Below are 27,572 nucleotides of genomic sequence, written 5' to 3'. Positions count from 1 at the left end.
GATGTATAGCAACTTGAAATGCTCCCACAAATGGCACTACAGCATGTAAAAAAAATAATATAAGCTCTGGTGGACTTGGTTCTATAGTAGGTCTTAAAGGGTTAAATAAATATCGTCAAATAATCGTGATCTCAATTTCAGTGAAAATAATCGTGATTATCATTTTTGCCATAATCGAGCAGCCCTAACTTCTACTCTCTGCAGTGTTTAAATGCTTACATATACACACAGTTACTGTCCGTCCACACATACGACTCAGTTCTGCTTCTATGCCCCAGCTTTGTTTACTTTTTCCCACCGAGGCTTCTAGACTTCTGATTGGCCAACATTTCTGCACGGTTAGGAATCTAGCGCCACCTGCTGCTTTGGCATGTTCATAGCAGTGTTTTCCTTCATTTCTGCCTTTATGTGTGGACGGGATTATTTTTTTAAAACGAAAACGGAAAATCTCCGTTTTCAAAAATACCCGTGTACGTGTGGACGTAGCCTCAGTCTCTGACTGGAAGCGCCAATTCGTCATTCGGCTTTTGTCAGACTAAAGTAACTGTTTGAAAAGCTAAGCTATACAATAAGGAGAGATTGAGAATTTCCTTTTAGTTCTCAGTTTATTTGATATTGACAAAAGTTAGTCAGTTTTGTCTGTTCTTCTGTAAAACAAACTAAGATTTATTTTTAGAATTAATATTTTGTTTCTAAGTGGAATTGACAATTTAGTCTGTTTCGTTTGTTCTATTTTGAAACTTAAACGCTTTAGCGGCTGCCTTTTGTGTAGTTTGGAATATTTGCCTTTATTTATCTGAAAAAGTCTCATGTTCCTTAAGTACATCTACCCTGTTGAACTTATTATGGGAAATAAATATTTAAATAAAAACAAGCTGCTGATTATTTCACATTTTACTTGTGAGCAACGGCACATTTAAATCTTACAAATATAGTTATTTGGCTTATATCGTGATAGATATCGTTATCGCCTGAAATGAAAAAAACATATCGTGATATGAAAAAATCTCATATCGCCCAGCTCTAGGAAAAGTGTTAGTGTTCGTCCTCCAGCTTCACTGTTTATGTTATGCTAATATAGCTGTGTCGCTAGCGATCACGTAGCACATCATTATATACCAACTAGCCCAACTTCAGTAACCCTACAAACGTCACTGCTGTTTAGTTTCCTGTCTTCATTTATGTTGGAAGTGATAGCAGAGCTGTAAGTTTGAATTTTTTCAGAAATCTCTCAGTCAGAACATGCTATATCATGCTTAGGTAACTAGCGAAACTAGCGAGCTAACTTCCGCTAGCTTCCTGCTAACTTCTAACTCCGTTAAATGTAATAAATTCTGTTTTCATGGATGCCTGGAAGTTAAACTTCATAATTACACCTGGTAAAGCAGCAATGCTGATTGTTTTATTAAAGATGAAAGAATTTAGACAGTTTTTAACTCTCAGTGATGCTGCAGTGTTCGTTTGACCTGAAGCATACGGAGTTTAGGACCCAGATTACTCCCAGATTTAAGAGCATCTTAGTCCAACAAATACGACAATAACGACGGCCGCTTGCATGTTCTGCAAAAAAATGTGCTTTGTCGTGTATCTGACGGACAAACACCAAACCAGTTCCACATCACTGAAGTTGCACCATTTTTACAAACCAATTCTGGTTCATCTGTTTCACTCAACAATCGGCCATGTGCGTATGAAAACAAAGGCACTGCGCATGCGCGTTTTACTCATATTCTATCGCGATATTTCATTTTCCTATCGTTGCCTAACATTATACCGGTATTACCGTGAACGGTATAATATGGCCCAGCCCTACTATGAATGACTATGCCATCCTTAGATCATTGCGCTTGCTAAACTAGAGCTAAAAATAAACGTCCTCCTGGTGAGACTTCTGAAAAGTCAAACAGATTTCAGATGGTGATTCGGAGGCATTTCTCTACATTATCAATGCTGACTGGAGATGTTAGCACAGTGCGGTGTTCTCAGCTAAAGCCAAACGAGCCACAGAGGATTTTAAGATTAACTAAACTAACACTGGCTTCAGGTTTTATCTGTGTCCGATTATCTGCAGCGTGACAAAGGAAGATCAGTCAAGTCAACAAAGGTGTCCAGGCTGATGACAGAATGTGGGTGTGCCTGCTGCCTTAGGCTCTTCTTTCTCTTTCACTGCCTTATAAAAAAATAAAATAAAAAAAACAGGCTACACTCGTGCCATACAGGTGACATAATTTATGGCATTTTACCGGGAACAGTGTCTTGATTGTCTTGAGAGAAAAAGGCCTATATAGAAAAAAAAAAGGACAACATTTCTTAAGCAGAGAGCAGGATTCTAGAGGTAAAACAATAAAACAATTTATACAATATTAAAAGCAATGGAAAGTGGTTTACAATCACAATAGCTTTGCAGGCATCGCTGCAGCCACAGAGATATGTACCCACAGCCGTTGCAAACATGTCTGAAGAGAAGGTCATGGGCCACCTTACAAATAGCCCTGTAGAGAATCCCAGTGATAAGGCAGCCACACACACCCATTCTCTTAAACAGCCTGAGATAACTGAAATTCTGAGACCTAGTGTCCACACTGTCTTCATAGAAAAACGCACAGACTGAACATCCCCTCTGATGAACTGCCATGTCATGTAGTCCTGTTTAGGACATGCCTGTTTGGCATGGCACAGCAACAAAAAGAAAATCAAGTACTCTTTTTTTTTTTTTAAGTCACAGCATGCTATTCTTCAGTATGAAACACAGCTCAGCTTCAGCTCAAACAACAGAACAATGTGTAGGGCGTACATGAGAGCCGCTTTTGAGCAGTTTGAGTCTGCAGATTTCTGAGCCTTCAATAGACCAGGTCTTGCAGGACAAAAATGTCTGCTTTTAACCAAAGATAAGACAGGAATTATGTCATCACCCTGCCTCATTCAGCCACAGTCGCTGCTCTGCTCTTGTTTCCCACAGACACACATGTCGTTTCCTTCCTGGCTGCCTTAGGGGACTTTGCTCAAAAGATCCCCTTCAAAAGAAGAAGAGAAATAAGAAAGAACCCGTACAAACAGACCAGGTAAACCACACTAAAAGTTTCAGTGTGGTGACACCTAAGCAAAATTAAAACTGCGACTCGGAGGATTTATAAAAGCCCCTAATTTCCCAGCGCATTGGGCTGCTTCTTTGGCCTGTTCTATTTTGCATGACAAGCACCGCAATACTGGAAACCGCAGTACTGTTGCAAACTAACCCTACACTAAAAGGCAGAAAAAATAACCTACAGCCTCCGTATATTTCCGTTCCCATGCAACCATATGCACAATGTTTAAGATAACGTGAATAATTCACACTTTACAGTGACACGCTGACTCGACAGAGCCGCCTCTGAATAAACGCTTCCTGCCAGTCTGCATGACTCACACACAGGCTGTTTGGATTTGCTGCACCACAACCTCTAGACATTTTTATTTTACTTCTATTTGTTTTTTCACTTCATTAGACTAGGAAGGCTGGAAGAGAACATGCCGGTGTTTCAGTAAGCCAGGAGACTCAGTACACTGCGACAGTATTACTTGAGAAATTGGCCTGTCGGCTCACTAACACACTGTATGCCATGCCTTGCAATTCAGACAGTATCCGCAGTTAGCTAGAAGGAAATGGCTGAAATAAACACACACCTTGCACAAACACCATACTCACAAAAGGCTAGTCTGTTTAAGCAGCAATAATAGATTTTCCCGAGGGAGTGTTATTGAGTGAGACGGCTGGGCTGTTATCGCAGAGGCGAGTGGGTGTGGGTTAAGCTAAGGCTGGATAACTACTTTAAATCTGACAGGGGAGTGAGTTACAGACAGCGACGAACATAAAATATAATGAAGCGCTTTCATGACTGTCATTTCTAGGAAAGGGAATAAATACACATCAAGTTACAGTCAAATGAGCCTTGTCCATGCTTTCCTTACCAAGCCACGCTCTGCTGTCTAGGTCTGCACATCACGAATGCTCCTCAACAACAACCTCCTAACATTTTCTCCAGTTAGCTCGCTCCAGCTAACATGGGCTAACATGCTAAAAACAAGACAGCGCCGCCCCTGGTTTGTGCTCTTACCGAAATATGACGACTTGAAAAGCGAATCCATCCGAGCCGTGGTCTGCAACGAGGTATCCAAATTGCGTCAACGGAATTATGCTAAGTATTCAGTTTTTTTTTTATTCGTCTAGCTCTGAGATTGAAGTTTATTTCGCGGACTAAAATGGCTGCGACTGGTCTAGGTTCGGATGCAGAGTGACGTAATGACGTTGTCGGACAGGAAGCTCGGGAGAGGTCGGCAGGGGAGGAGAAGGGTGGTCCTCTTCACTCGGCAGCACGGTCACTCCTTAAAAACCGGAATTTCTCCTTCAAAGTACAGACGATTGCAATATAATGGATACGTAATGGAAACCTATGTCAACAAGAGCAAAACGAACAAAAAGAAAAAGAAACAAACATAAAACGTGACTTTAGTCCTTTGGTATGTTTTGAATATGTTGCATAACTTTCCACAGTGTAGACCTGCACTGTGAAGAGCTGAAATCAGATCTGAAGTGCACATTGTGATATTTTTTTAATAAACAAGTCATGGGCACAAGATAATTATCACTGTACATGATTTAGAATGGCCCCATTGTCGTGGAAAACCAGCTTTATTCTGATTCCTGCCCCTCACAAGCAGAAAGTGTATAAACTATTGGGTGGGGCATCTGTGCTCAAAGAGTCATGTCCCCGAGTTCTGATCACTCACATGACACAGAGCCAACAGCATTTAGCATAGAGGGGTTACTTGTACATATACTGATATCATTTTAAATAAATGTTTGCTGTATTAAATATGAGCATCCCCCACTGTAACAGTATGTTATTACTAACAATTCACTCTATCATTCCTCTCAAAGGAAGAAAAAAATCACGTTAAAGGTTTGCTTAAAATAAATTAAGTGCATTTTATTTTTTTTAAAAGTTAAATAACAGTTTTTTTTATTAATTATAAAAAGAGATTTTATTCTTCGACAATATAAAAACAGAAAAACGATAAAAGTCACACAAAAACTGTGTATCTAAACGTAACATCTGCATTTTTTAAAAAGTTGATTTTGTATCCGAATATGTCAAATACTCTTACTGCAATAATTTAATCACAGTGGCAAAATCTTCCTATATCCATATAGTCTGCTCGTCATGTCTGTTTGGTCTTCTGTATGGGTGCAGGGACATTAACTACATTATGCAGGAACTCGTACAGCAGCTTGGCATTGTTAGCGTTTCCGAGTATTTCCCCTAACTTGTCCTGGCTGATTTTGGCTAAGTCGGCCAAGCTGTCTGCGTTTTTTATAAGAGCCCTGTAGTTTTTTGTGTTGACCCCAGGCATTTTCATCAGGAAGTCATAAGGTCCGGGATTGTAGAGGTCTGCCGATTCAGCCACAGTGTCTGACTCGGCCGTTACCGCCTGAGCTGCTGCGGCGTCAGGTTCGGGCTGGCCTCGCTTTAGTTCCAGGAAGAGCTCGGCTGTGGCGTGCGGGGAGGGGCACCACAGTATACGTAGCCGGGGGAAGTGTAACGTAAGCAAGGTGAGCTTTGAAGAAACATCATTTGATGAAATCTCGTGACGGAAATCCGAGCGGGCCGTTAGGGAAAATGGCTTAGCTGGGTCAAACTCGATGAGCAGCACAGGTTTGTTGTAGTAGCGGGTCATCGAGAGGCACTGGGTGTAGAGGCGGCCGCTCTGAAGCGAGCCGATCAGGTCGCTGACGCTTTTGCGCTCGACACATGCGTCCGGCGTCAGAATGTAGTCGCCAACTTCAAGGGTGACCGGCTCGATGTCCAGTCCGCGACGGTGGAGCAAGGATGGCAGCTCACTCCGGAACTCGCGCATGTCCACAATGACTCGTGAGGGCTCTGTGGGCTGCTCCTGGCCACCTGGTTATTGGACAGAAAACGGATATAAAAACACAAACTGGTCCAATGCATAGTGAAGACGATTTAGCACACAAAGGAGAGAAAAATCAAAAATGCATAACAACAGAGACTTGCCTGCTTTGCGGGTGTTGGTGGTGGCATTGGCGGGATCTAGATTCCTAGCAAGGTCTAGGTTGGTGTCTTCTCGCCCTTCTCTCTCCTCTGGGATCACCATAGTAGCTTTTTCCCTAAACAAGAACACAAATACAAGAAATGGTGAGCAAATGACCCTCAACAAAATACACCTAACGTGGCTAACGGGAGAGAAACAGCTCTGACCTGATGAGGTGTTCAAAAGCCTTCTTTTCCTTAGACAGAGCTGTCAGGTACTTCTGTTCTTCGGTCGAGCCACCATAGATGAGGAAGTACACCCTAAGTTGCTTTCCAGGCCGGTTAGCTTTGTAGATCTCAAGCTGGCGCACAAAACTCAGCTCGGCATCATAAAGCACCACAAAGCTGGGCTCCACCTCATGGAGAACCCGGGTCAAGCTGTGGGGATCGGTGCAGCCTTTCAGCGGGTGAATGACAGTCAGCGGTTCCTTCAGGACGCCGTAATAAGCATCTGATGGCAAGTCTAGCTTGAGCTGCTCTTCCTCGCCTCCGTCTTCATCCGTCAGTTCATCCTCATCTCCGCTGCTGCCCATGACTGCCGCTTCGCCTGTCTCCTCCTTCCCCACCATCTGGGTCAGAGTCAAGGACGGTCTGCTTTTGCCTTTTGTCGTCTTTGCATTTTTTTTCTGCGCAGGTTGCTTTCCCTTTGTTCCTTTTCTGACCGGACCCTTTCCCTTTTTTTCCAAATCCAGTTCTAAGGCGCCCAGTGCAGCAGAGTCCCGTTTCCCAATCGTGCGGTGGTAGAGCCGGTTGAGCAGCCAGTCGGAGCCGTGCTTGATGTACTGCTGCAGCTGAGCACAGGTCCGGTCGTCACTGGCACAAATCAGGACTCGACCTGAGGGAGGAACATAAGGCAGTTAGAGAAAGATAGATCTTTACAGAGAGATTGTCAGATTGTAATGTAAAAATGTAAGGACTTGGAAAAAATATTCTCCTGAAAGACTAAAAACTACTTTAATGTAAATTGACAATGAAAAGAGAAGCTTTTTTGATTTAAAGTAATAATAAAATAACAAATAACATGACAGATATGGATATTGACAGGTGCTTTCCACGCCACCAAGACAGCATATTTAGGCCGTGAACTGGTGCACCTAAAGTGAGCTCACACAGAATCCTAACACGGGGGCCAAAGATTTTCCTGCTTCGAAAGCCAGGGGGTCCACGGGGGATAAAGAGGCCTACTCTATATTCTGCAATTGACCCAAATTCTGGTGGACTACTTTTCCTCAGTGTGTACAGGTGTACTGTCAAGTACTGTGCAGCTTCAAAGCAACAACACAGTGAAGCAGGACAAATCAGCCCACCCCGAGGATGACTTTGTAAAATGCCAGCTGTGGCTCATGCTTTTCTTGCTGCTAAAAATAAATAAATAAATAAAAATAAGAGGAACACTTTTTAATATAGCACTGAGTGAGTTATACTTCTGGGATATTGATCTGCTCAGTTTATTAGCAGAGGGGGTTGTTAATCAGTTTCAAGATCATGGAAGAGATTCCAGGAGTCTTACTGGAGGAGAGCTGGACAGGGCCGTAGAAGGTCCTTAACCCATCAGCAGGACCATTATCTGCTCCTTTGTGCAAGGAGAAACAGGAGGAGAACTGCCAGAGCTACGAAATGTAGCTTAAGGGCACCCTTTAGTGGGCTCCGTGTCACTGCCTGGCACTTGCCATAGAATACCAGAATTGGCAGGTCCACTGGCAAGTGGAGGCAATATAAACTATTGAGTACTATTTTGAGTTGCATTAGCCTGCAACATCATTTGATTTTCAGGGTTTGTTTGAATTCAGCCCTCTGTAGGCTGATAATTTACATTTCCATCAAACGATGGCATCCTTTCATTCTTAACATATTAGCCAATCTGTATCAGTATAGATTTCGAGCATGATTTTTTTGCCCCATTGAGCTTTGATGTGTTTCCAAAGTGTTGCTTTTTTTGGCAGTCTAGATTTCAAATGAGGAGTTTAACTGTGAGCTAAAATTTACAAATCTTTAGATCTTTACAAATGACTTATAAAAATCAGATCGTATTATAGAAAATCATTTTCAGACTCATTCATGATGACATTGTAACAGTTGAACATCACTGAGATCTAACCTGGCTCATGCTGAGAGCTCTTGTTCTCCCTCTCAATCTCCTCCAGGACCTCAGTCAGAGCCTCCCACTTTGGGCTCCTCTCCAGCACCAGCTCCCGCTTCACCTCTGAAACCCACACACAGACAGAGCAGTTAGTCATGCCAACATGAATACACAGACAAGTTCTGTGGATATCTACTCTGATATCACCGTATCAGAGATTGGCCAACTACACAGTTACCTGAGGCAGAGGATGGCTTCTGTTTCTCTGCCTCTGCTCCCACTTTAAGTTTCTTTTTGCTCTCGGGAATACGGTAGACTCTGCTCCTGGCGTTCACAAACATGGATGTACTGGAGTCCAGGAAGAGCCAACCTGATGGTAAGAGCGAGGTTGAATGCAAAGAATTACAATTAATTTAGACATTTTAAACTCTTAATGGCCACCAATCTGGCATTTAAGGGCAGTCAAATAAATGTAGTTTACCCGAATTAGAGCCAAAGATCTTTTGGCTGGAGTGCAACGACTCAAGGAGATTGAGGAAGGTGACGCAGTCGTACTGGGTTAGGTAGAGCAGGAGGACTCTCAGCACCTTCAGATCCTGAACCAGTGCTTTGGTCTTTGCTCCCAGCTGATGCCACAAGGGGTCCAGATAGTGACGGATAGTCTGAATGGGAGTACGGCAAAGCATACAATTGAACTCACCTACAATCAGAGGTGTATTTTTCTAACTCTTCTAGCAGGAGAAGTCACACAGATGTGCTCCAGCTTATTCAGCATCACACGTGGCACCATTCATTATAAAAGAACTCGCAGTTCCTCACAGAACAGTGAACATCTTCACCTCTCACGGCCTCGCTCGGATGCTCTTTCCATATCCAATCATGCCACTGACCTGTTGCCAATTGACCTAATTAGTTGTGGGATCATACTGTATTTGTACTATTTTCAATTTAAATTTAAGAGGGTTTAGATGGATTACAAATCATTTTGCAGTGTCCTGAATTTTCTTTTAGAAACTGGGTTCTCATAAACGCTGTAATAACATTTAACATGCAAATTAAAGAGGCTCATCTCAACCAGCTTTTTTCTCGGTCCAATTACCATAAGCCTTCTTAAAAAACAAAAAAATCCTCCTTTAATAGTTTAATCAAAAATGTTTTCACGCACTGAGGTAAAATTTGTCAAGGCAGCTTAAATGTGTCGTATATGTTAGTAACACACTGTGAAACCTTTTCAAAAGAATTCCCCAGCGTGTTCTCCAGTGAGAGGTCCTCAGCCTCTAGAGTGGGGTTGTAGCGTTTCAGCTCCTTTAAACAGGCGGTCATGATGTCCAGGATGGAGCTCTGGATGGCCCTCATAGCTGGAGTTAAGGACACGTGAAGCTCCACCACTTCTGGTTTGTGCCTGTCCAGCGCTGTGTTCACTGATGCTTGAAACCTGAGTGCAAAGGTTAAAAAAAAAGAAAGTAGTAAAAGAAGTATTATAAATGTTACTACAACAACAAAATACACAAGACAAAACATCTACAGTGAAGTAGTTTGACAGTACCTGGGCCACAAGTAGAGCTTCTTGACAAAGAGGTTTCTCATTACACGCTCCACTTGGCAGAAGCCCGAGGAGAAAGCCGTGGCCTTGTCAGTGAAGGCCTTAATGAAGCCTGTCTTATTCTTTTGTCTGAACAGTCGCAGGATGAAGGCCTCCTGGCATGACTCAATGATTTTATGGGCACGATAAACCAGAATGCCTAAAGGGAGCGGAACAAATAGACAGTGAAGGTAGAGCCTGAATAATATATCAGCTGGCTGTTAGTTGTTTGATTTTTTGTGACTTTGTCACCTGATAAGTTTGATTTTTCGTGCTCATTGTGGTTTATGCAAAACTGAAATGGCTAAAGTCAAGTTTTCCAAGTTGGTTTTCTTCACAGACCAACTAATGGAGCTGACTGTACTACTGAGTGAGGCCTGTAATCCTGGAGCAGCTACAGAGCAAACAACAGTGTTTCAGTGCTGGAGCTGTTCCAGCAAATGAGTGGTTCACCAGAGGGGGAGGGAGCTGAATGACTGTGTAGTTAGATGCACTTTAAGCAGGATTGCATTGAGCTGTTACCGCTCTCACTTCCTGGATATGCTGGGCCATTGCAGGGGGGGCGCGGTATGAAAAGAAAAAAAAAAAAAAAGAATGCTAACATCATTGACAGGTTTTTGACGGGGTTCCCACACAAACGCAAAGCAGGAGATGAAGCATCGCCAAATATGTTTCCAAACAAACTTCATTCCAAGCCAAATACTAGAAAACATGGTGAAGCATATCTTCCCTTTGGCTTCACCTGCACAAGTGCCGAGGTAGATCTCTGCGACAGAATTAGCTTCCCTTGCATCAGGAGCAAGCGCTGGGCTCTCCAAATCACCGACAAACAGTATCCCACATTCTTGATTTTTAGTTCACAAACACTTCTTGTAATGACTAACTACTCCAGACATTTTGGAGATGTTAGCTCTTTATACAGTAAAGTTACAGCGGGATACAAATAATATCAGGCTGATCCTGCCACGATTTGTTTCCCCACAGTTGTTTATGTTTTTAAACCCATTTTGCACAGAGAGGCATTTTTTGAAAAATGTATTGACAGCAATGTTGAATATTATTACACAGGGAAAAAAACAACAACACATAAAATAATTACACCGTGACGCCTCTGCCTTTCTAAATGGAGGGACAGCAACTGCTTGTGTCTATGTCTTCCTCCTAGCGTTTTTCCCGCTCGGTTGCAGGGTCCGCTTTTCTGCAAAGTCGTCTCCACTTGGGTCGGTCAAGGGCGTCGGTCAGATCGGCTTCGATCTTCTTCACGTCGTCCTTGATTCGGTCCATCCATCTCCGCTTTGGTCTGCCTCTAGGTCGACGTCCTTGGGGGCTGAGCCGCAGTGCTGTTCTCACCACTGAGTTCTCATCGCTCCGTACCACATGTCCGTACCACCGCAGCCTCGCTTCTTGCATCTTATCTGTGATTGGCGCGATTCCCATCCTCTTTCTAACGTCGGTGTTCATGACGTGGTCCCATCGTGTCAGGCCTAGGCACCATCACAGCATCCGCATTTCCATCGTGTGAAGGGCTTGTTCGTGCTTTGCGGTGGCTGGCCAGCACTCGGATCCATAGAGGGCGACGGGGCGCACTACACTCTTGTAGATCTTTGACTTGAGGCGATTGGGCATTCTTCGGTCACACAGGACGCCGGTGACTTGGCGCCATTTCATCCACGCTGCGTTGATCCTGGCTCGTACATCTAGTAGGATATCGCCGTCATTGCTGATCATCGATCCGAGGTATTTGAAATGAGGTACTTTCGCCAGATCTTCTCCATCGACGCTGATCGTGCCGTCGGTCTGGGGGCCAGCCTCTAAGTATTCGGTCTTGTTGGTGTTGAGCCTCAGGCCGAAGTCAGCTAGGCGAGTCTTCCACTGCTGCGTTTGGTATTGCAGTTCTATTCGCGATTCATCGGCCAGGAAGACATCGTCGGCGTAGAGAAGTGTCCAGGGATGGGGTGACTGGAGATCCGCCGTCGCAGTGTCCATGCAAAGGATGAAGAGCAGCGGGGAGAGTGCCGAGCCTTGATGGACGCCCACATTGATGTTAAAGGGCGGCGATGTTCCCACTGGGCTTCTGACCACGCTGGTGACTTGTCAGTAGAGGAGCTTTGTCCAGTTGACGTAGGCTTCAGGAACTCCATGTGATCGCAGGGAGTGCCAGATGAGTGTGGGACACGGTCAAATGCCTTTTCCAAGTCGAGGAAGGCCATGTGGATGGTCTTGGACTTCTCTCGGTGCTTCTCCAAAAGCAGGCGGGCAGCATGGATGGCGTCCGTCGTGCCACGCCCCCTGATGAAGCCACATTGGTTGGGCGTTAAGTTGACGATTTCTCGCATCCTGGCGTCGATGATCCGTTCGAAAACCTTCATGGTATGGCTTAGGAGTCGGATCGGGCGGTAGTTAGAGCATTCAGCCACATCGCCTTTCCCTTTCCAGATGGGCACCGTTATGCTGGTTGACCAGGCTGCTGGGACGGTCCCGTCTCTGATGATGCTATTGAACAGGCTGGCGAGGACTAAGGCGCCTTGGCGCCCGAGCAGCTTCCAGACTTCGGCTGGTATGTCGTCTGGTCCGGTCGCTTTGCCATTCTTCATATTTTTAACGGCTGTTTCCACTGCCTTGATGGTGATTGGCGGGACAGGTCCTGGGACGGGCGGGGCACTGTGGATTGGCTGGTGAGGGAACTCCACGTTGCAGATATCGGAGAAATACTCGCTCCAGCGATTGAGGATGGCGGGCGGGTCGCGGAGGGTTTGATGGTTGGCATCCTTGATGTGTTTGACCTGGCCAATATCCTGTGTTGCTCGATGGCGGCTGCTGGCAAGGCGGTAGATTTTGTTCGCTCCTCCGGGCTTGTGTCTATGTAAGCGTGTAAAACCTGAAGATAGTCAGATTAACAGTAACAGTATTTTGTCTCTATCTGCCATTCTGCAATTCATCTCATTGAACATTTTTCTTGTAAAACAAAGGGGGGCCCAGCAAAAAAAGTTTGGGAACCACTGGTTTAGGTAGAGACTCTGACAGGTAAGAAGAAACGTGAAGGGACTGCACAAGTTGTGATAGAAAAGTGATGTCATCCATTGCTGGAGTGCATCCATATCATTCAAACAACATCGTTGTTGTTGTCTGAATCCAGTTTAGATCAAAACACTGTTTGGATTCCTCCTTTAGCTCACACAGAGGTCATCCTAGTGACTGTAGATATAGTGAAATGCGGATGTAGATGAAGGCGTTCTCTAACATCTGCCATAAAGACAGATACAGAAAATCTTTATCTACTTAAACCACAACACCTGTTTAATCTCCTTACTGTATCACATTTCGATTTCTGATTAAGCTGTTCGCTTTAACTGCACTCATTTTTAAGTGTAATTTTTTTTCCCTTTAAGAGCCATATTTATTTTTTGGAGATAAGTTGTTTTTGTCATATTTGCGGCACTGTAACACAATAACTTACCCACATAGAGATAAATAAAATATTTCTCTTATTATTATTTTCCCACAGAAATTGATTGTAACTGTGGCAGTAGTAAGAGGTGGATGTGTATGCCAGAGCATGTTTTCAAACTTTTTCAGCAGTTAAGAAATAATACTATAAATACTTGACAGTATAACAATAATACACTGCGTCACAATAACGACATCAGCTGTCTGTCCACCAACTTCCACATCCTGTGAATGGACTCCAACTTCCCAGCCTTAGACTGCAGCCTATTCTCTACCCGCTCAGAGTGACTCTGCGGAGCAGAACCAAGACTACAGTTGCCAAATGCAGTCCACAATAGTGCAAGAAACTCAAATGAGCTGAATGACATCATGAAACTCATAAGACTGCAACAGCTGCGAAGTAACAAAGCAGCATGCAAGAAAACATTACATGGGAAAGGCCAAAGTTAGCTGTTAGGAGTGACTAACCTTTGCATGAAGGAGTTTAGTTTAACTATATGTCATTCAGTCAACATGCTGCCACTGAATTTTACTGATAACTCAAATGCATAACCATATGTTGCAACTACAAGTACTCAAACAAGTATTGCAATCCAATTTGGACTGCTAGTGATAAATACGGCTGTGAATTGCTGTTTTAGTTAACAACCGGTGGTGTAACCCTGCCAACATAACAATCAAAGAAAGGATTTGTTGCCCGGACACTGAACTGTGTGCTGTTGGACTCAGGCCGTATTATTTACCCAGGGAATTCTCTCACGTCATCTTGGTGGCTGTCTATGTTCCCCCCTCTGCTAACCCCACAGCTGCATGTGACACTATCCACTCTGCCATAGCTCGGCTACAGACTCAGCACCCGAGTGCCTTTATTGTGATCTCGGGTGACTTCAACCATGTATCACTGGACAATACACTACCAACATTCAAACAATATGTGGACTGTCCCACCAGGGGAGAGAAAACTTTAGACTTACTGTATGCTAACGTCAAGGATGCATACAGCTCCTCCTCCCTCCCCCCACTTGGTAGGTCAGATCATAACCTGATTCACCTCACCCCCCGCTATGTGCCAATTGTGAGGAGGGAACCTGTGACCACCAGGACTGTCAGGAGGTGGTCAGAGGAGGCAATAGCGGAACTACAGGGCTGTTTCGAGGTGACCGACTGGGAAACACTCTGTGAGCCTCACGCCGAGGACATCAATGGGCTTACTGAGTGTATCACAGACTACATAACTTTCTGCACCGACTCCATTGTTCCAGCTCAGACTGTTCATTGTTACCCAAATAACAAGCCGTGGGTGACTAAGGACATCAAAGCCCTCCTCAACAACAAGAAGAGGGCTTTCAGAGGGGGCAACAAAGAGGAGGTGAGGAAGGTCCAGGTGTTACTAAAGGACAAGATCAGAAAGGCTAAGGACAATTACAGGAGGAAGCTGGAGTGGAAACTCCAGCAGAACAGCATGAGAGAGGTGTGGAGGGGCATGAAGACCATCACTGGATTCAGGCCAACCAAAAGCAGGGGAGCTGAGGGAGGTGAGAATAGAGCCGACGAGTTGAATCTGTTTTTCAATAGATTCGACACCACAGTGTCTGCTCCCACCCCCACAACCTCACCTGCAGTCAGCCTGGAATCCAGAGCCACACCACTGTGCCAGCCTCTCTCTTCACATGGCGCTGTTGCCTCCTGTGAGAGTCCTGACACCCCTCCCCCACCCATCACCTTCACTCAATACCAGGTTGAGATACAAATGAGGAGACTTCACTCAGGCAAGTCTGCTGGACCAGACGGAGTGAGTCCCCTTGTCCTCAAGACCTGTGCCCCCCAGCTGTGTGGAGTCTTTCATAAACTGTTTATGCTGAGTCTGAGTCTGCAGAGGGTCCCGGTGATGTGGAAGACATCATGCCTCGTCCCTGTACCAAAGACGCCTCGTCCCAGTGGCCCCCAGGATTACAGGCCCGTGGCACTGACCTCCCACATCATGAAGACCCTGGAAAAGCTCATCCTGGACCAGCTGCGACCCATAGTAAGACCACATCTGGATCCCCTTCAGTTCGCTTATCAGCCTCGTCTCGGAACAGAGGACGCCATCATCTACCTGCTCAATCGTGTCTACACCCATCTGGACCAGCCGGCGAGCACTGTGAGGGTCGTGTTTTTTGACTTTTCCAGTGCTTTCAACACCATCAGGCCGACCCTCCTGGGTGATAAGTTAGCAGCGATGCAGGTGGATGCTTCTCTGGTGTCCTGGATTGTTGATTACCTGACAGGAAGACCACAATATGTACGTCTCCCACAGTGTGTGTCTGACAAGGTGATTAGCAACACAGGGGCACCACAGGGGACTGTCCTCTCCCCCTTCCTCTTCACCCTCTACACCACAGACTTCAGCCACTGCACAGAGACCTGCCATCTTCAGAAGTTTTCTGATGACTCTGCGGTGGTTGGATGCATCAGCAGGGATGATGAGACAGAGTACCGGGCTGTGGTCGACTCCTTTGTCACGTGGTGTGAGCAGAATCATCTGCAGCTCAACGTGGCAAAGACCAAGGAACTGATCGTGGACTTCAGGAAGACCAGGAAACACTTGACCCCTGTTTCAATCCAGGGGGTCAGTGTTGACATTGTGGAGGACTATAAATACCTTGGAGTACACATTGACAATAAACTGGACTGGGCTAAAAACACCACAGCACTTTACAGGAAGGGCCAGAGTCGTCTCTATTTTTTGAGGCGACTGAGGTCCTTCAACATCTGCCAGAAAATGCTGAGGATTTTCTATGAGTCTGTTGTGGCCAGTGCGATCCTCTATGCTGTTGCATGCTGGGGGAGCAGGCTGAGGGTCGCAGATGCCAACAGACTTAATAAACTGATCCGTTAGGCCAGCAATGTTGTGGGGATGGAGCTGGACTCCCTCAAGGTGGTGTCGGAGAGGCGGATGCTGTCCAAGATAAAGACAATGTTGGATAACACCTCCCACCCACTCCATGACATGTTGGTCAGTCACAGGAGCTCGTTCAGTGAGAGACTGAGATTACCGAAAAGCACCACTGAACGACACAGGAAATCATTCCTGCCTGTGGCCATCTCCCTGTACAACGCATCCACTTAACACACTGTTTGCTGCTACAGCTACACATGTTTCTTTTCCAACTATTTATTTATAAGTGACTTATGTATGTATGTATGTTTATATATGTATATATTGTACTATTCTTAGTTAGCGTATTGTCTGTCTTGTCTTAATGTTGGTTTAAAATGGAGCACTGTAACAAAAAATAATTTCCCCCAGGGATCAATAAAGTATTCTGATTCTGATTCTGAATAAAATGTTCTCATATGAATTTAGCTATGTACAAGTCTGACCTGTTATTAGATGAGCAGGGATGCGGTCCGTGAGGAAGTCCACCACCAGGATTCTGCTGGTGACAAACAGCACCCCTCCCTCGGTGTAAACATTGTAACGCTCAGTGCTCTGGACATCACTGGTCACCGTCCTGGGCAGGTGGGTCACACCCTCCACTCGCAGCTGCTCTGTGAAATATTCCTGAGAAGACAGGATGAAAAGAAGCAAGCTTTTGGTTAAAGCTGTACGCTATGTTCCACACAAACATGAGGTAAAGCTCAGCGGTCAGCCTCTCTGATTATCTGAAAAGGGTCTTCTAACTCTTATTTTAATAATGAGGCGATCACGCTTCTGAGGTTGTAGTCCTCAGCCTGTCAGGTTGGCTGAATAAGTTTTTTACAGAATAATTATTCCTTAGTCTTTCACCCATTATTTTTGGCTCCTGTTCTTCTAATGTGTGTATGCAAGTGTTTATGTAGTAACTGATGTAAGGACATTTACACTTCTATCTTTAATGTGTGGTTTTATACCAACTGAACCACTTTGTAATTGTGTGTTTTAAAATGCAATACTTCCTGTTTCAGCTGTTCCTTTTCGGGAGGATCATGTGCCTCCATCTCACCCTATCCCCAACATTCTCCTGTCACGCAAGCCCTCTCCATGTCCTCCTTCACTACACCCATGAACCTCCTCTGACGTCTTCGTCTTTTCCTCCTGCCTCCAGCTCTATATTCAACATCTTTTGTCCAGTATAACCACTCCTCTGCACATGTCCAAACTCTTTCAACCTTTCCCTTCTAAATTTCTAACCCAAACTGCTGAAGTACTCATTTCGAAACCTGTCCATCTTCATCACTCCCAATAAAAATCAGAGCATCTTCATCTCTGCCACCTCTAGCTCGGCCTCCTGTGTTCTTGTCAGTGCCCCATCTCCAAACCACAAATCATAGCAGGTCTGACTACCACCTTGCATACCCTCCCTGACACTCCTGCGGTTATCCTTCTGTCACAAATCACCCTGACACTCTCTGCTTCACCATCAGTTGCTTTAAATGGTCAACCCCAGGTATTCAAAGTCATCCACATTCACTACCTCTAATCCTTGCAGCGTCATTGCTACACCCGTCTCCCTCTCATTCACACACATATATTCTGTCTTTACTTCATCTCCTCTCCAGACTTTCTTCCACCTGCTCCCACTACAGATCGTAATGTCGTATGTCCAAAGACACTCCAGCCTGACTTCATCTGTCAATCTGTCCATCACCATTGCAATAAAAAAGACGGGGTTTTCACATCTCACTGCTTTCTCGCTGTCCTCATGCACGATACTACTGACTTCCTCATGCAGTTAACGTTACTGTTATTAAAATTATCTTTCTTAGACGAGCTCCATCACAGAGGGGATTCTATAACAACTTTCAGATGAAAATAATAAACTGTAATAAATTCTTTATATATCAAAAAATGTATCAACAATTTCATCTGAAATAATGTATGAAACCGAGATGGCGCCAAAATTGTTAGCAGGTGCACATCTCTTTTATCTTCATCTATTTTAGCCACCATGTCTATGGACAAAAAAAGTGGCCCCTTCCAAATTCTAACTTCTAACACTTTCTTTCTTTTTATTTTTTTTTTAAATGTATGGTTTATGTTAAGGCACTGTTAAGTCAGTTTGCTGGGGCACATCACCTCGCACCGGGTAAAGTGTGAGATAATCATATGAGCTGTGCCTCTAGCTAATCCAGCCTCTCCTAACCTGTTCTGGTGTGGTTGTGTTGAGCAGAAGAACCAGGCTGCCCGGTTCCGAGTAAACCCGCAAGAACTGCAGTAGGATTCGGTCTATCCCCAAGCCTTCAGCCGTTACTAGCAGCCCGTCACTGCCGAAGAGACTCAGGAACATCTCGGTCTCAAACTCCAGCAGCGGCCCCGCCATGTCTGAGCTTAAAAATGTCCCCAAAGCGCGGAGGTAAGTAAATTATCCCCGACTTTCAGAGCTAACTATTTGCCCAAAGCGGTCGAAGTCACTGCAAGACAGCCATTGAAGTGTTTTGAAGCAGCATTTCCGGTGAGGCGGAAACAAACGTCAGTGCAAGCGTGACGTTTACGGGCAAGAGCGCCATCTAGTGAAAGGGAGGTTTATAGCAGGTATCATCAGGATAATGTGATGCAATAAAAAAGGCAGTGATGACCGTTCAGAGAGACTCTCAGTGTGATTTAGAGTTAAGTACCAATTTGCACAAAAGTATTTACATGTCTAAATGCAAGTTTTTATAGGGATAACTCTCTCTCGCTCTCGGTAAACATATCATGATGTTTGGCACATGTAGCACATAGATTTAAACTTATTTATTAGTCTACATAAAGCAAAAAATGTCTGGCTTTTTTGTGTTGGTCATCACCAATTGCTGTTTTAGTGGCAGTTGTAATGCATTTGGCGGTTGATTATTCCTGTAATCGACTAACATACACAGAGCTGCAATGTGCTTACATAACAAAACCTGGTGGATGGGCTTTAAAAAGCTCTGTTGTGCCAGCTCTCATGTCTCTGTTAAGGAGAAGGCAAAGGGGACCAAAAAGGATCTTTGCCCACATGATAATACTAAGCCAACCACCGCTATACTCAGGGAGACATACTCATTTATACCTGTGAGACTTCAGGCTTTAATTTAGCCACCTTGATTTTCACGCTGCGATGTACCTACTCCGAGGGAGTTGTTGTGAATTATCTCTGCAGGTCTTTTCTTTCTTTCTCCTCTGTTCTGTTGTATTTGATTAATGATAAGGTTAAGTTATTTATAAGCTTAAGCAGAAAACTTACATGTTTGTTAACTCTCTGTCTTTTCCATCAGGAAACAGAATATCTTCCAATATTCAGATTTTGAATAAATGAACGATAAAGAGCTGTTGCAAACATTAACTAAGCACTAATTAAAACCCACGTTCACTAAAGGATGGTATTAATGGTGTTGGTAAGTAAAGGATGAGTGATATGATCTTAGTCAGTGCTTCTCAAAATTTTCACCAATAACAACTTTTTACTGAATATAAACTGATTCTACTTAAACATAGGTTCAAATCATAATAATAGCATTGTCTTGACACTTCCGCAGGCACCAATGCACCACTGCACTATCAGAGATGCACACTGATAAGCCTGAAGATCACAGGCATACAGATATTCAAGGTCTTTTTATTTTATGTTGTGCACCGTTATTCCGAAATTGTTCAATAATTTGTAGACACATCTTTAGGTACGATATGTTATCAGTCAGTACACTGTGGGGCGATCGTGGCTCAAGAGTTGGGAGGTTGTGTCCTTGGGCAAGACACTTCACCCGTTGCCTACTGGTGGTGGTCAGAGGGCCCGGTGGCGCCAGTGTCCGGCAGCCTCGCCTCTGTCAGTGCGCCCCAGGGTGGCTGTGGCTACAATGTAGCTTGCCATCGCCAGTGTGTGAATGTGTGCGTGAATGGGTGGATGACTGGATATGTAAAGCGCTTTGGGGTCCTTAGGGACTAGTAAAGCGCTATATAAATACAGGCCATTTACCATTTACCATTTACTACAGTCATATATGTATGTGATTCTTCAAAATCATACTAGAAAACAGACCCGCTGTCTAGTATGATTAGGACTTCTAAATAAATACGCAGCATAGAAACTGTTTTCTTGCTCTAACAAAAGACACAAAAGAGCGCCTCAGTACATCAGTCCTGTGTTTGTCGGTTCAGCAGCTAAATCGATAAATTCAGAGTAATGCATATTGGAAAGCAGAACAGTATGCCTGAAAAACTTACTGCATTATGTGCGGTTACATTTGAAATTCTAACCTTGTGCCTGAATTTTGTATTTACACAAGGATATTTCTGCCACAAGCTGTGAAACAAAAACACAGATTTGCACATCAAATTTCACCAGAATGCAGAAAATAAAGTGTTTACTTTAAAAATTGACATTGCTGCCAACTATCTAAAAGTCTGGAGTTCGTGCAGAATAAAGAGTTAATCACAGATGCAGAAAAAGTGTAATTACAGGTTTTTGAAAAAAATTATTTAATGTTTTTCATAGTTTACCCATAGCTACATGTATAGAGTACCTCTTACATTATTGCTAACCCCACCAAAGCTGTTGTGTTTAATAGAATTGAATCATTACACGTCCAAAATCTTATTAAAAACCTTTCCTCAAGACTGGATGTGAATGTAACAATTTCTATTCCATTCATAAACCACACTCTGCAAGTATATGACAGTCTGTCTGTACCTCAAGGTCTATTAGTAGTCTGTACATATAATCTAATGCTGACATTTCTCTCAAACTGAAGGCTAAGAAGATGTTGTGTAGAGAGAGAAAAATATTAAATCGGGAGCTGCAGCAGTCCAGCCAACATCACAGGTATCTTTGGTGCTAGAAGGGGACACAGCATTCAGCCTGTGCTGCATGGACAGAGTAATGCTGCCGGGAAGGTTTGTGCTTTGAACAGAAACTGAGCTCTTGCACCTGTTTTGAATGTTAGAAGCCTATTAAATGGCCCGCATCAGTTGTTTTCACTCCTAGACATATTGCCAGTAGGCGGCCTCCTCCACCAGCTAGTACACTCTGCAGGTTTTTTCATCATTTAAATTTGAAAGTGACGGAGCTGCTATGCTCTGCTAAATAGGGCACAGCTTGAACCTCTGACCTCTGACATCAACAAGACATTTCAGCCCAGATCTCAGTGGGTATTTTCTCTTTTTCAGATAATTCTCTGTGAACCACAGAAATTTTTTTGTGGTAAAAATCCCACTAGATTGATTTCTGAAATGCGCAGATCAACCCACCTGCACCACCAACCGTGCCACATTCAAAGCCACTTAAATCACCTTTCTTTTCCATTCTGAAGCTCAGTTTGAACTTTAGCAGGTCATCTTAACCATGTCTATCAAAGTGGCCAGTGAGTGTACATTTTTACTTAGGATTATTTTGGATTTGAATTCCATTCACATTGCAGTTTAGTCTGTAGACCTTCAACCTAGCTGTGAAATTGAATAACAAATTATCAATGTATGACACAATGGGTAAACTGAAAGTGCAACATTCTCATTGTTTAACTACAATGGTGTCTTGAATTGAACGGCATAGTTAATGTTAGCTAGTAGTAGTGTATTTAGCTAACTATAATAGCCTCAGGGCCTTACAAACAACTGCCTGTTAGCTTGCTGCTAAGCTAACTGGTAGCGTATTCGTTAATTTACGTATTTTTATTAAAATCTTAATCAATTCTAGCCAGCACATTATGTGAACTTAAAAGAATGTTGATAGTATTTATAAATTTAGGCAACAATATACCAACAGTAGCCTGCTATATTCAGCATCAAGTATATAAATTCAATGTTTTAAAAACCTAATAATGAAGCTAGGCTAGCTGCATATTTACATCATAATGTGTTATTAACCATTTACTTAATTTTGATGTTGGTTTTATAGGTTTGCAGGTATTTTTGCTAATTCACCACATTGCATAGTGTTACATTTTTTGATCACCAGTCTTTCAAATAAATGAGATCTTTTGACTGCAGTAGAATCTTTATTTCACATGCTAATGAGCTAGTTATTCCAATTACACAAACTGCCCGACATTCAAGTCAACGTTTTTTGCACAACATAATATGTTTGTGAAGAAGAGTGAATCCTGCATTAGAAGAAAAGTATGCAGACTCCAATTAAATGAGGTCATTGCCTAGAAATGTTAATGTAAGGGGACATTATTTGAATTTTTAATCATATAAAATGCCTAAAAGAAAGGGGGATAAAATCAACCAAAGAAACTTAAAAAAAAAAAAAAAACCAGCTGAAAAAACTTTTTTAAAAAAATTGTTATTTTTAGATCAAGTTTCTTTAACTTGAAGGGGAAATAAGACATTAAAAAGAGGATCTGCTACATCTCTTGTCAAAAGTAGTCCCTGGTAACTTAAAACAATGAAATCTTTCAGTTCAAGGGTAACTGTACTACTACACTATTGCAGCCAAACAACACAAAATTATTGATACTGGTTTGTCCATACTCTGAAGATTGAAGTACTGCACTTTCACAAAAATGCCCATAGAGAGCAGTGGAGCGCTTTCTTTTGCGCTACATCTTTTTTGCAATACATCTTCCAAGACGTGTCTATCTCCTCTGATCAGTGAGTGAGAACGTTCATGTTTGTCCAGCCTCCTTTAGGGAGACGATCCACAGCTCAATGTCAGTATGAACACATGAAGCAGGCAGCTGTGGCAGTGTGGTTGAGAAAGAGAAAGACAAAAAAATGCAACATAATTGATTCAGCTGTCACTTCTGTTTCATGCCACATGGAATTAAATCCAGTGATCCATAAATGTGTTTGGAGGAATGAGCATGTTTCCACGCATGGAATGTCAGGTCAGCTGGCACATGTGAACGATTGTGCTGAAAACTGTTCATCTGCCTCTCTTTGCACTAAGCCATATGAATGAAAGGGTACGTTTCATAGCTGATGCAAATCCTGATATCGTACTTGGTGTGGCACCGATGTAAATGAGAAGAGAACAGCTTGAAATTGATGGCAGCCCAGAGGATAAAATAAGATGAGATATTTAACACTGCCTGCCTGCCTGCCTGCCTGCAGTGTAGGAGGCAAAACAGAGAGAGAGAAAACAGAAAGAGAAGAGAAAACGGCTAAAGGCCTGATGCATTCTTGCAGCTCTCATTAGGGAAAGACAGACAGAAACAGCAGGGTTAGGTAAATTGGGGGGGGGGGGGGCTGAGAGTCAACAGGGCTCTAAGGTCCAAACTCAAAGCCTCCGGATGTTAACAGACACACACTCAGTTTCTGAAGAAATGCAATTCATTGCTGTATTATTTCTACAATAAATATGCTGGTAGAGTCAGCAGCTGCTTAGTTTAGCATAAATATCAGAAATGCTGGGAAAATGGCAAAAGCACAGACACTTTCTCTAAAGCTCAATGCTTGTGAAAATGTTGTGCTTTTATAGTATATATGGTTTATTCTGCAAGACTGGGAACTAGCGATTGAAACCATGAAATCCTTAGGTCAAAGGGTCAGCTTTTTACATTTCTGTATAACCAGATTTTTTTCTTGAACCAGTGTATAACATCCTACTTTGGCTCCAGCCCTTTAGGTCTAAAAAGCTGTCGGTTGCTGGGGAAAATTGGCCAACCCTCTATGAGTGGTTGCTGAAAGTTGATGACAGTTTCCACTCTGGAATTGATTGCTAAAGCCCCAGTCACGCTGGCCTAAAGACCAGTCTTTGACCATCTTGTAACCACTGGTTGCTAGGTAAAAAAAATAGATTTTCCCTGACTTGTTTGTAGGTGGTTGATGGATGCTTGTTGAGATTGGTCTGGGAGGGGGATATGGTGTTGTACTGAAAATGTCCATGTAATTGCTTTGGTCACTAGCATATTGCCATAGTCACCTGTAGTTTGCACTGAAGACAGTGACTTGTCTACAAACACTCACTTATGTTATGAAACCAGTTTCGCCCCGGTTCTTTTTATTCCTCGGGCATCCAGAGACGGCACCGGACTCAGTAGTCATTTTCACAAAAACCTTTATTCATCTTCATTCATCTTCAGTTAAGCATGCATCTTACATTTACAGATAAGGTGGAGAGTCTCCTGCAAACCTACTTCTAAGTTTATAACAATTATGAGTTTTTATTAAAGGTTCAAGCATCAGCATCAGCAATCCCCAACTGTAGCTTCCTGTCTCCTTTAATGACAGTGTCCATAAATTCCTTTCCCTCTAAACAATTACACACGTTCTCAGGCCTATAGCTAAACCAACTGAAACAGACAGACAAATCCTTCCCTATTCCTCCTATCTACTGCTGGACCCTCTTATCTAAGCAAATTTAACACATTGTATTCTAATAATTATTTTCTTGTACTCTTAACAGTAGTCACCTTGTGAAGAGCACACGCAAACTGCGAATAGAGACGGTTCAACTTTAAAGTAAAAATGGTGCCTTTTGAAACATGCTTCAGTGATAAGGCTCTCTTAATCTTACCCTCTCTGCAACAGCCAGCAACCTCTGGCAACCACTCACTAACCGGTAAGGGAAAAACACATTTTTCCTAAAGTCAGGTGGTTGCCGACCAGTCACTAGGCCTGTGTGGTTCAGGGTTAATAGCAATGGTAAATGTAATTTGTTACTTTTGACAGAGCCTGGCTAGCTTAGCTAATATGTCTGTAATAAGTAACTGAAAATACATTGATATTATTAAAAATGGTAATAAATGAGCATGTTTATGTAAGTTTTAATTTGTTAGAAACCTGACTTCATGATGATACTTGAAGTGAAGGAGGAAAAGATGGCGTTTTATCCAAATGCTGGTCATTTTGTGTCTTTCCTTTGCGTTTTCACTTCTTTGGTGAAGAGGACTCCTTTGTAGAGGATAACGCATGGGTATGATCATTCATATCTTCAATCTGAAACTGCAGACACAAATTAAAATTTGCTTTCACAGCACATAAACACCTACAAGTTCCTATGGCCAGTCTTTAGCCACATACATGGGAACACATGGGAAGAAGAATTCTGTTTAAGTCACCTGCAGTTAATGCAAAATACAAAAAATTTAAAAAAAATTAAAATCATAAAATAATGTCCGTATTTTTTGGGGGCCATTAATAAGGTTTTTGTAAAATTTTGTATAATATTGGTAACATGACTCACTGAAAGTCTTTCAGCAATAAGAGCAGTCACGGCTTCAGAAATTGTGAAGGCTAAGCTGAGCTTTTAGAGGAAATAAAAGTACTCCAGCAGCACAGGCAATAGCTGCTGCAGACTGTGCATGTACAGTATAGGCTTTCAAGCTGTCATGACCCTTGTTCCCTCCAGCCCCTTAGCAGAATGTGACTAAAGATTATGGTGCTTGGAAGTAGCAGAGTGGCGCCACTGCATACTTGCAAATTGGGATTATTACAGAACACCCTCGGTGCGCTGAAATATAGATGAGGTGGAGGAGCATTTTGGCACTCAGAGTTGGGTCAAGCAGCACCAGTCAAGCAGCTCCTGTGATGCTCAAATGTAATGACATGCACAAAAGCAATTTCTTTGTTTATGTAATGCTGGGAGCTGATTATCAGAAGCAGAGTGACCTACGTTTTTTTTTCCAGGGTTGCAATTTGCATATATTATCACTGAAAACAACAACAACATAGGAATAGACATAAGAGCAGAGAAGCAGAAAAACCCCAACACATTCCTCTCTTGGTCCAAGAGTACAAAAGCAGAAGAAAGTTCAACATTACTGAAGCAAATGTATGGCTTGTATAAGAAAGAAGCATGAACAAGACTTGCTGCCTTTCACATCCACTTTAGCAAATCACTGTGACGGCGGCTGATAAAGAGGAATGGAATGTAGCGTGAGAGCTGAGGGATGAGGGACAGGAAGTTAAAAAGCCAGAAAACATAAACAAAAATTTCCTGCTTCTAATGTTTGCTGAACTAAGTGAAACTGCTGAATTTGTCAAATAGGCATATTAGATTAATAATTCAAGGCGGCTGGTAGACTGGATGTTTGGAGGATGGTGTCAGGAGGTGACAGGGGAGCCACGTTACAGGCTGGAGTGGATGTCAATGACGCATTGAAGGGAATAGCTTCTGTGTGTGTGTGAGGGAGAGACAAAGGAGGAAACACATGAGACTTGTTTGGTGAGAACATGAGACACATATAGCGAAGAAGGGGTTGTGTGCTTGTGAGATTGAGGAGCATGCACAAACACAGAAATACCCACACTTGCAGAGGGACTCACACACAGAGTTTTCAAGATTTATTAGCATATCTCACTCACTACGGATTGGGAAGCTAACTCTGTGTGCAAACCATCCCCACCCCTACCATTCTGTTTGATGTTGATGTGGACTCACGTTTTCTCTCATCCATAAACCAATAAAGTCTTAAATCCCAACAAATCCGGGGACTGTTATCGACCAGTGGACCCAATGCTACACTTCCTGGGCGAGATATAGAGATGTGAGGAAGAACAAAAAGCACCAAAGGAGAGAAGCAGAGGGCTAATTTGATCTCTACCGGTGATTTCCTGGAGAGGCGAACAGCTAAATTCTGTGATGGCGAGGAGTAGGTAGAAGTTAGGAGGATGCTTGCGTGGAATGAAAAACCCAAGCATAACTGCTTATGTTAACAAAATACATCTAAAAGCATTTTATAGTCTCATAACTTTTCTAGATAGCTGACTCATAGCTGACTTACAGTAGACACTTTCATCCGGTCCGCCCGCCATGTGGAATAATGGCAATGGGTTGGTCAAGGTTAGCCGCCCATGTCAACTAAAAGTGACTCAAATATAACAACTATGCCACATCTCTGACAAATGGTGCCCATGTTTGTTTTGTTATTATTGGGCAAAAATCACTGATAACCACATGAGCCACTTCAGGGTGACATCCAGATTATATATTGCAGAGTGCACTGCATGCTAAAAACACTCCCCATTATATTTGGGAGTTTCAGACCATATTTGCTATTTTACACGTGGGCCATTTGCGGCTTACATCAAATCATTGCCTACATGCACTATCTGGGTTTAATGGCTTTAGTAATTTTGTAGCAACTTCAGTAAAATTGTCATGTATTGTATCTGCCAATTTGCCTGCATACAGATGCTGTGCTTTATCGTCTGTAGCGTCTCATCACATTCACATACACATCTTCCACAAAATGAATTGAATACAACTGCCACCTTCTTAGATGAAAATGTTCATCAGTATGCTGCTGATGTGCTGGACTTTACAAAAAGTTGTAGGTGTTTTGATGCCCATTATACACAGGTGAACTGCATCCATCTCAAAGAAAATTATTCTGAACTCGGTTTCACCTTACAACATTTATAGTGGTTGAGAGATGAATACACAAGTCAGAGGTTATCAAACTTTTTGAGGTATTTTGAGCAAGTTTTAATTGTGAATGTTTTGTGTCTTCTTGATATAAAGCAGAAACCAATTAGTCTCTCTTTTTATCTGTGGACAAGTGATAG

The 27,572-nt window shown here is 43.0% G+C and overlaps 2 protein-coding genes across 3 annotated transcripts in view; both read right to left on the bottom strand.

The window, feature by feature from the left end:
• mrtfba (myocardin related transcription factor Ba) overlaps positions 1–4,298 on the bottom strand; it is a 28,316-nt gene extending 24,018 nt beyond the window's left edge. The window contains exon 1 of one of the 2 annotated variants that reach the window (XM_004562270.4): positions 4,095–4,298. The gene's annotated coding sequence lies outside the window, so the exon portion shown is untranslated. Of the gene's footprint in view, positions 1–3,948; positions 4,047–4,094 lie in introns of those variants that run through there. The other variant, XM_004562272.6, reaches the window with a different exon arrangement.
• A 280-nt stretch (positions 4,299–4,578) lies between these two features.
• ercc4 (excision repair cross-complementation group 4) lies at positions 4,579–18,641 on the bottom strand. Its single transcript, XM_004562269.4, has 10 exons — positions 18,307–18,641; positions 16,565–16,745; positions 9,716–9,911; positions 9,397–9,604; positions 8,651–8,831; positions 8,408–8,539; positions 8,188–8,292; positions 6,258–6,924; positions 6,054–6,166; positions 4,579–5,939 (listed from the first exon to the last, which is right to left on the bottom strand). Exons 1-10 carry the CDS (start codon positions 18,481–18,483, stop codon positions 5,200–5,202), a joined length of 2,700 nt encoding a protein of 899 aa, XP_004562326.3. The 5' UTR covers positions 18,484–18,641; the 3' UTR covers positions 4,579–5,199.
• Between the last annotated feature and the right edge of the window lie 8,931 nt (positions 18,642–27,572).

The sequence above is a fragment of the Maylandia zebra genome, linkage group LG8 (assembly GCF_041146795.1).
Source record: "Maylandia zebra isolate NMK-2024a linkage group LG8, Mzebra_GT3a, whole genome shotgun sequence".
Lineage (NCBI taxonomy): Eukaryota > Metazoa > Chordata > Actinopteri > Cichliformes > Cichlidae > Maylandia > Maylandia zebra.
The sequence above is the reverse complement of the archived record's forward strand: the minus strand, read 5'-3'. Positions and strand labels throughout refer to the sequence as shown.

Bases quoted from the DNA above. Each gene is read 5' to 3' on its own strand.
- ercc4 (XM_004562269.4), bottom strand. From the start codon at position 18,483: ATGGCGGGGCCGCTGCTGGAGTTTGAGACCGAGATGTTCCTGAGTCTC. The intron at 8,293-8,407 runs GTAACTGTGTAG...TGTGGGTTTCAG, and splicing joins GAAGCCATCCTCTGCCTCAG to AGGTGAAGCGGGAGCTGGTG. The intron at 6,925-8,187 runs GTTAGATCTCAG...TTCCTCCCTCAG, and splicing joins GAGCTCTCAGCATGAGCCAG to GTCGAGTCCTGATTTGTGCC.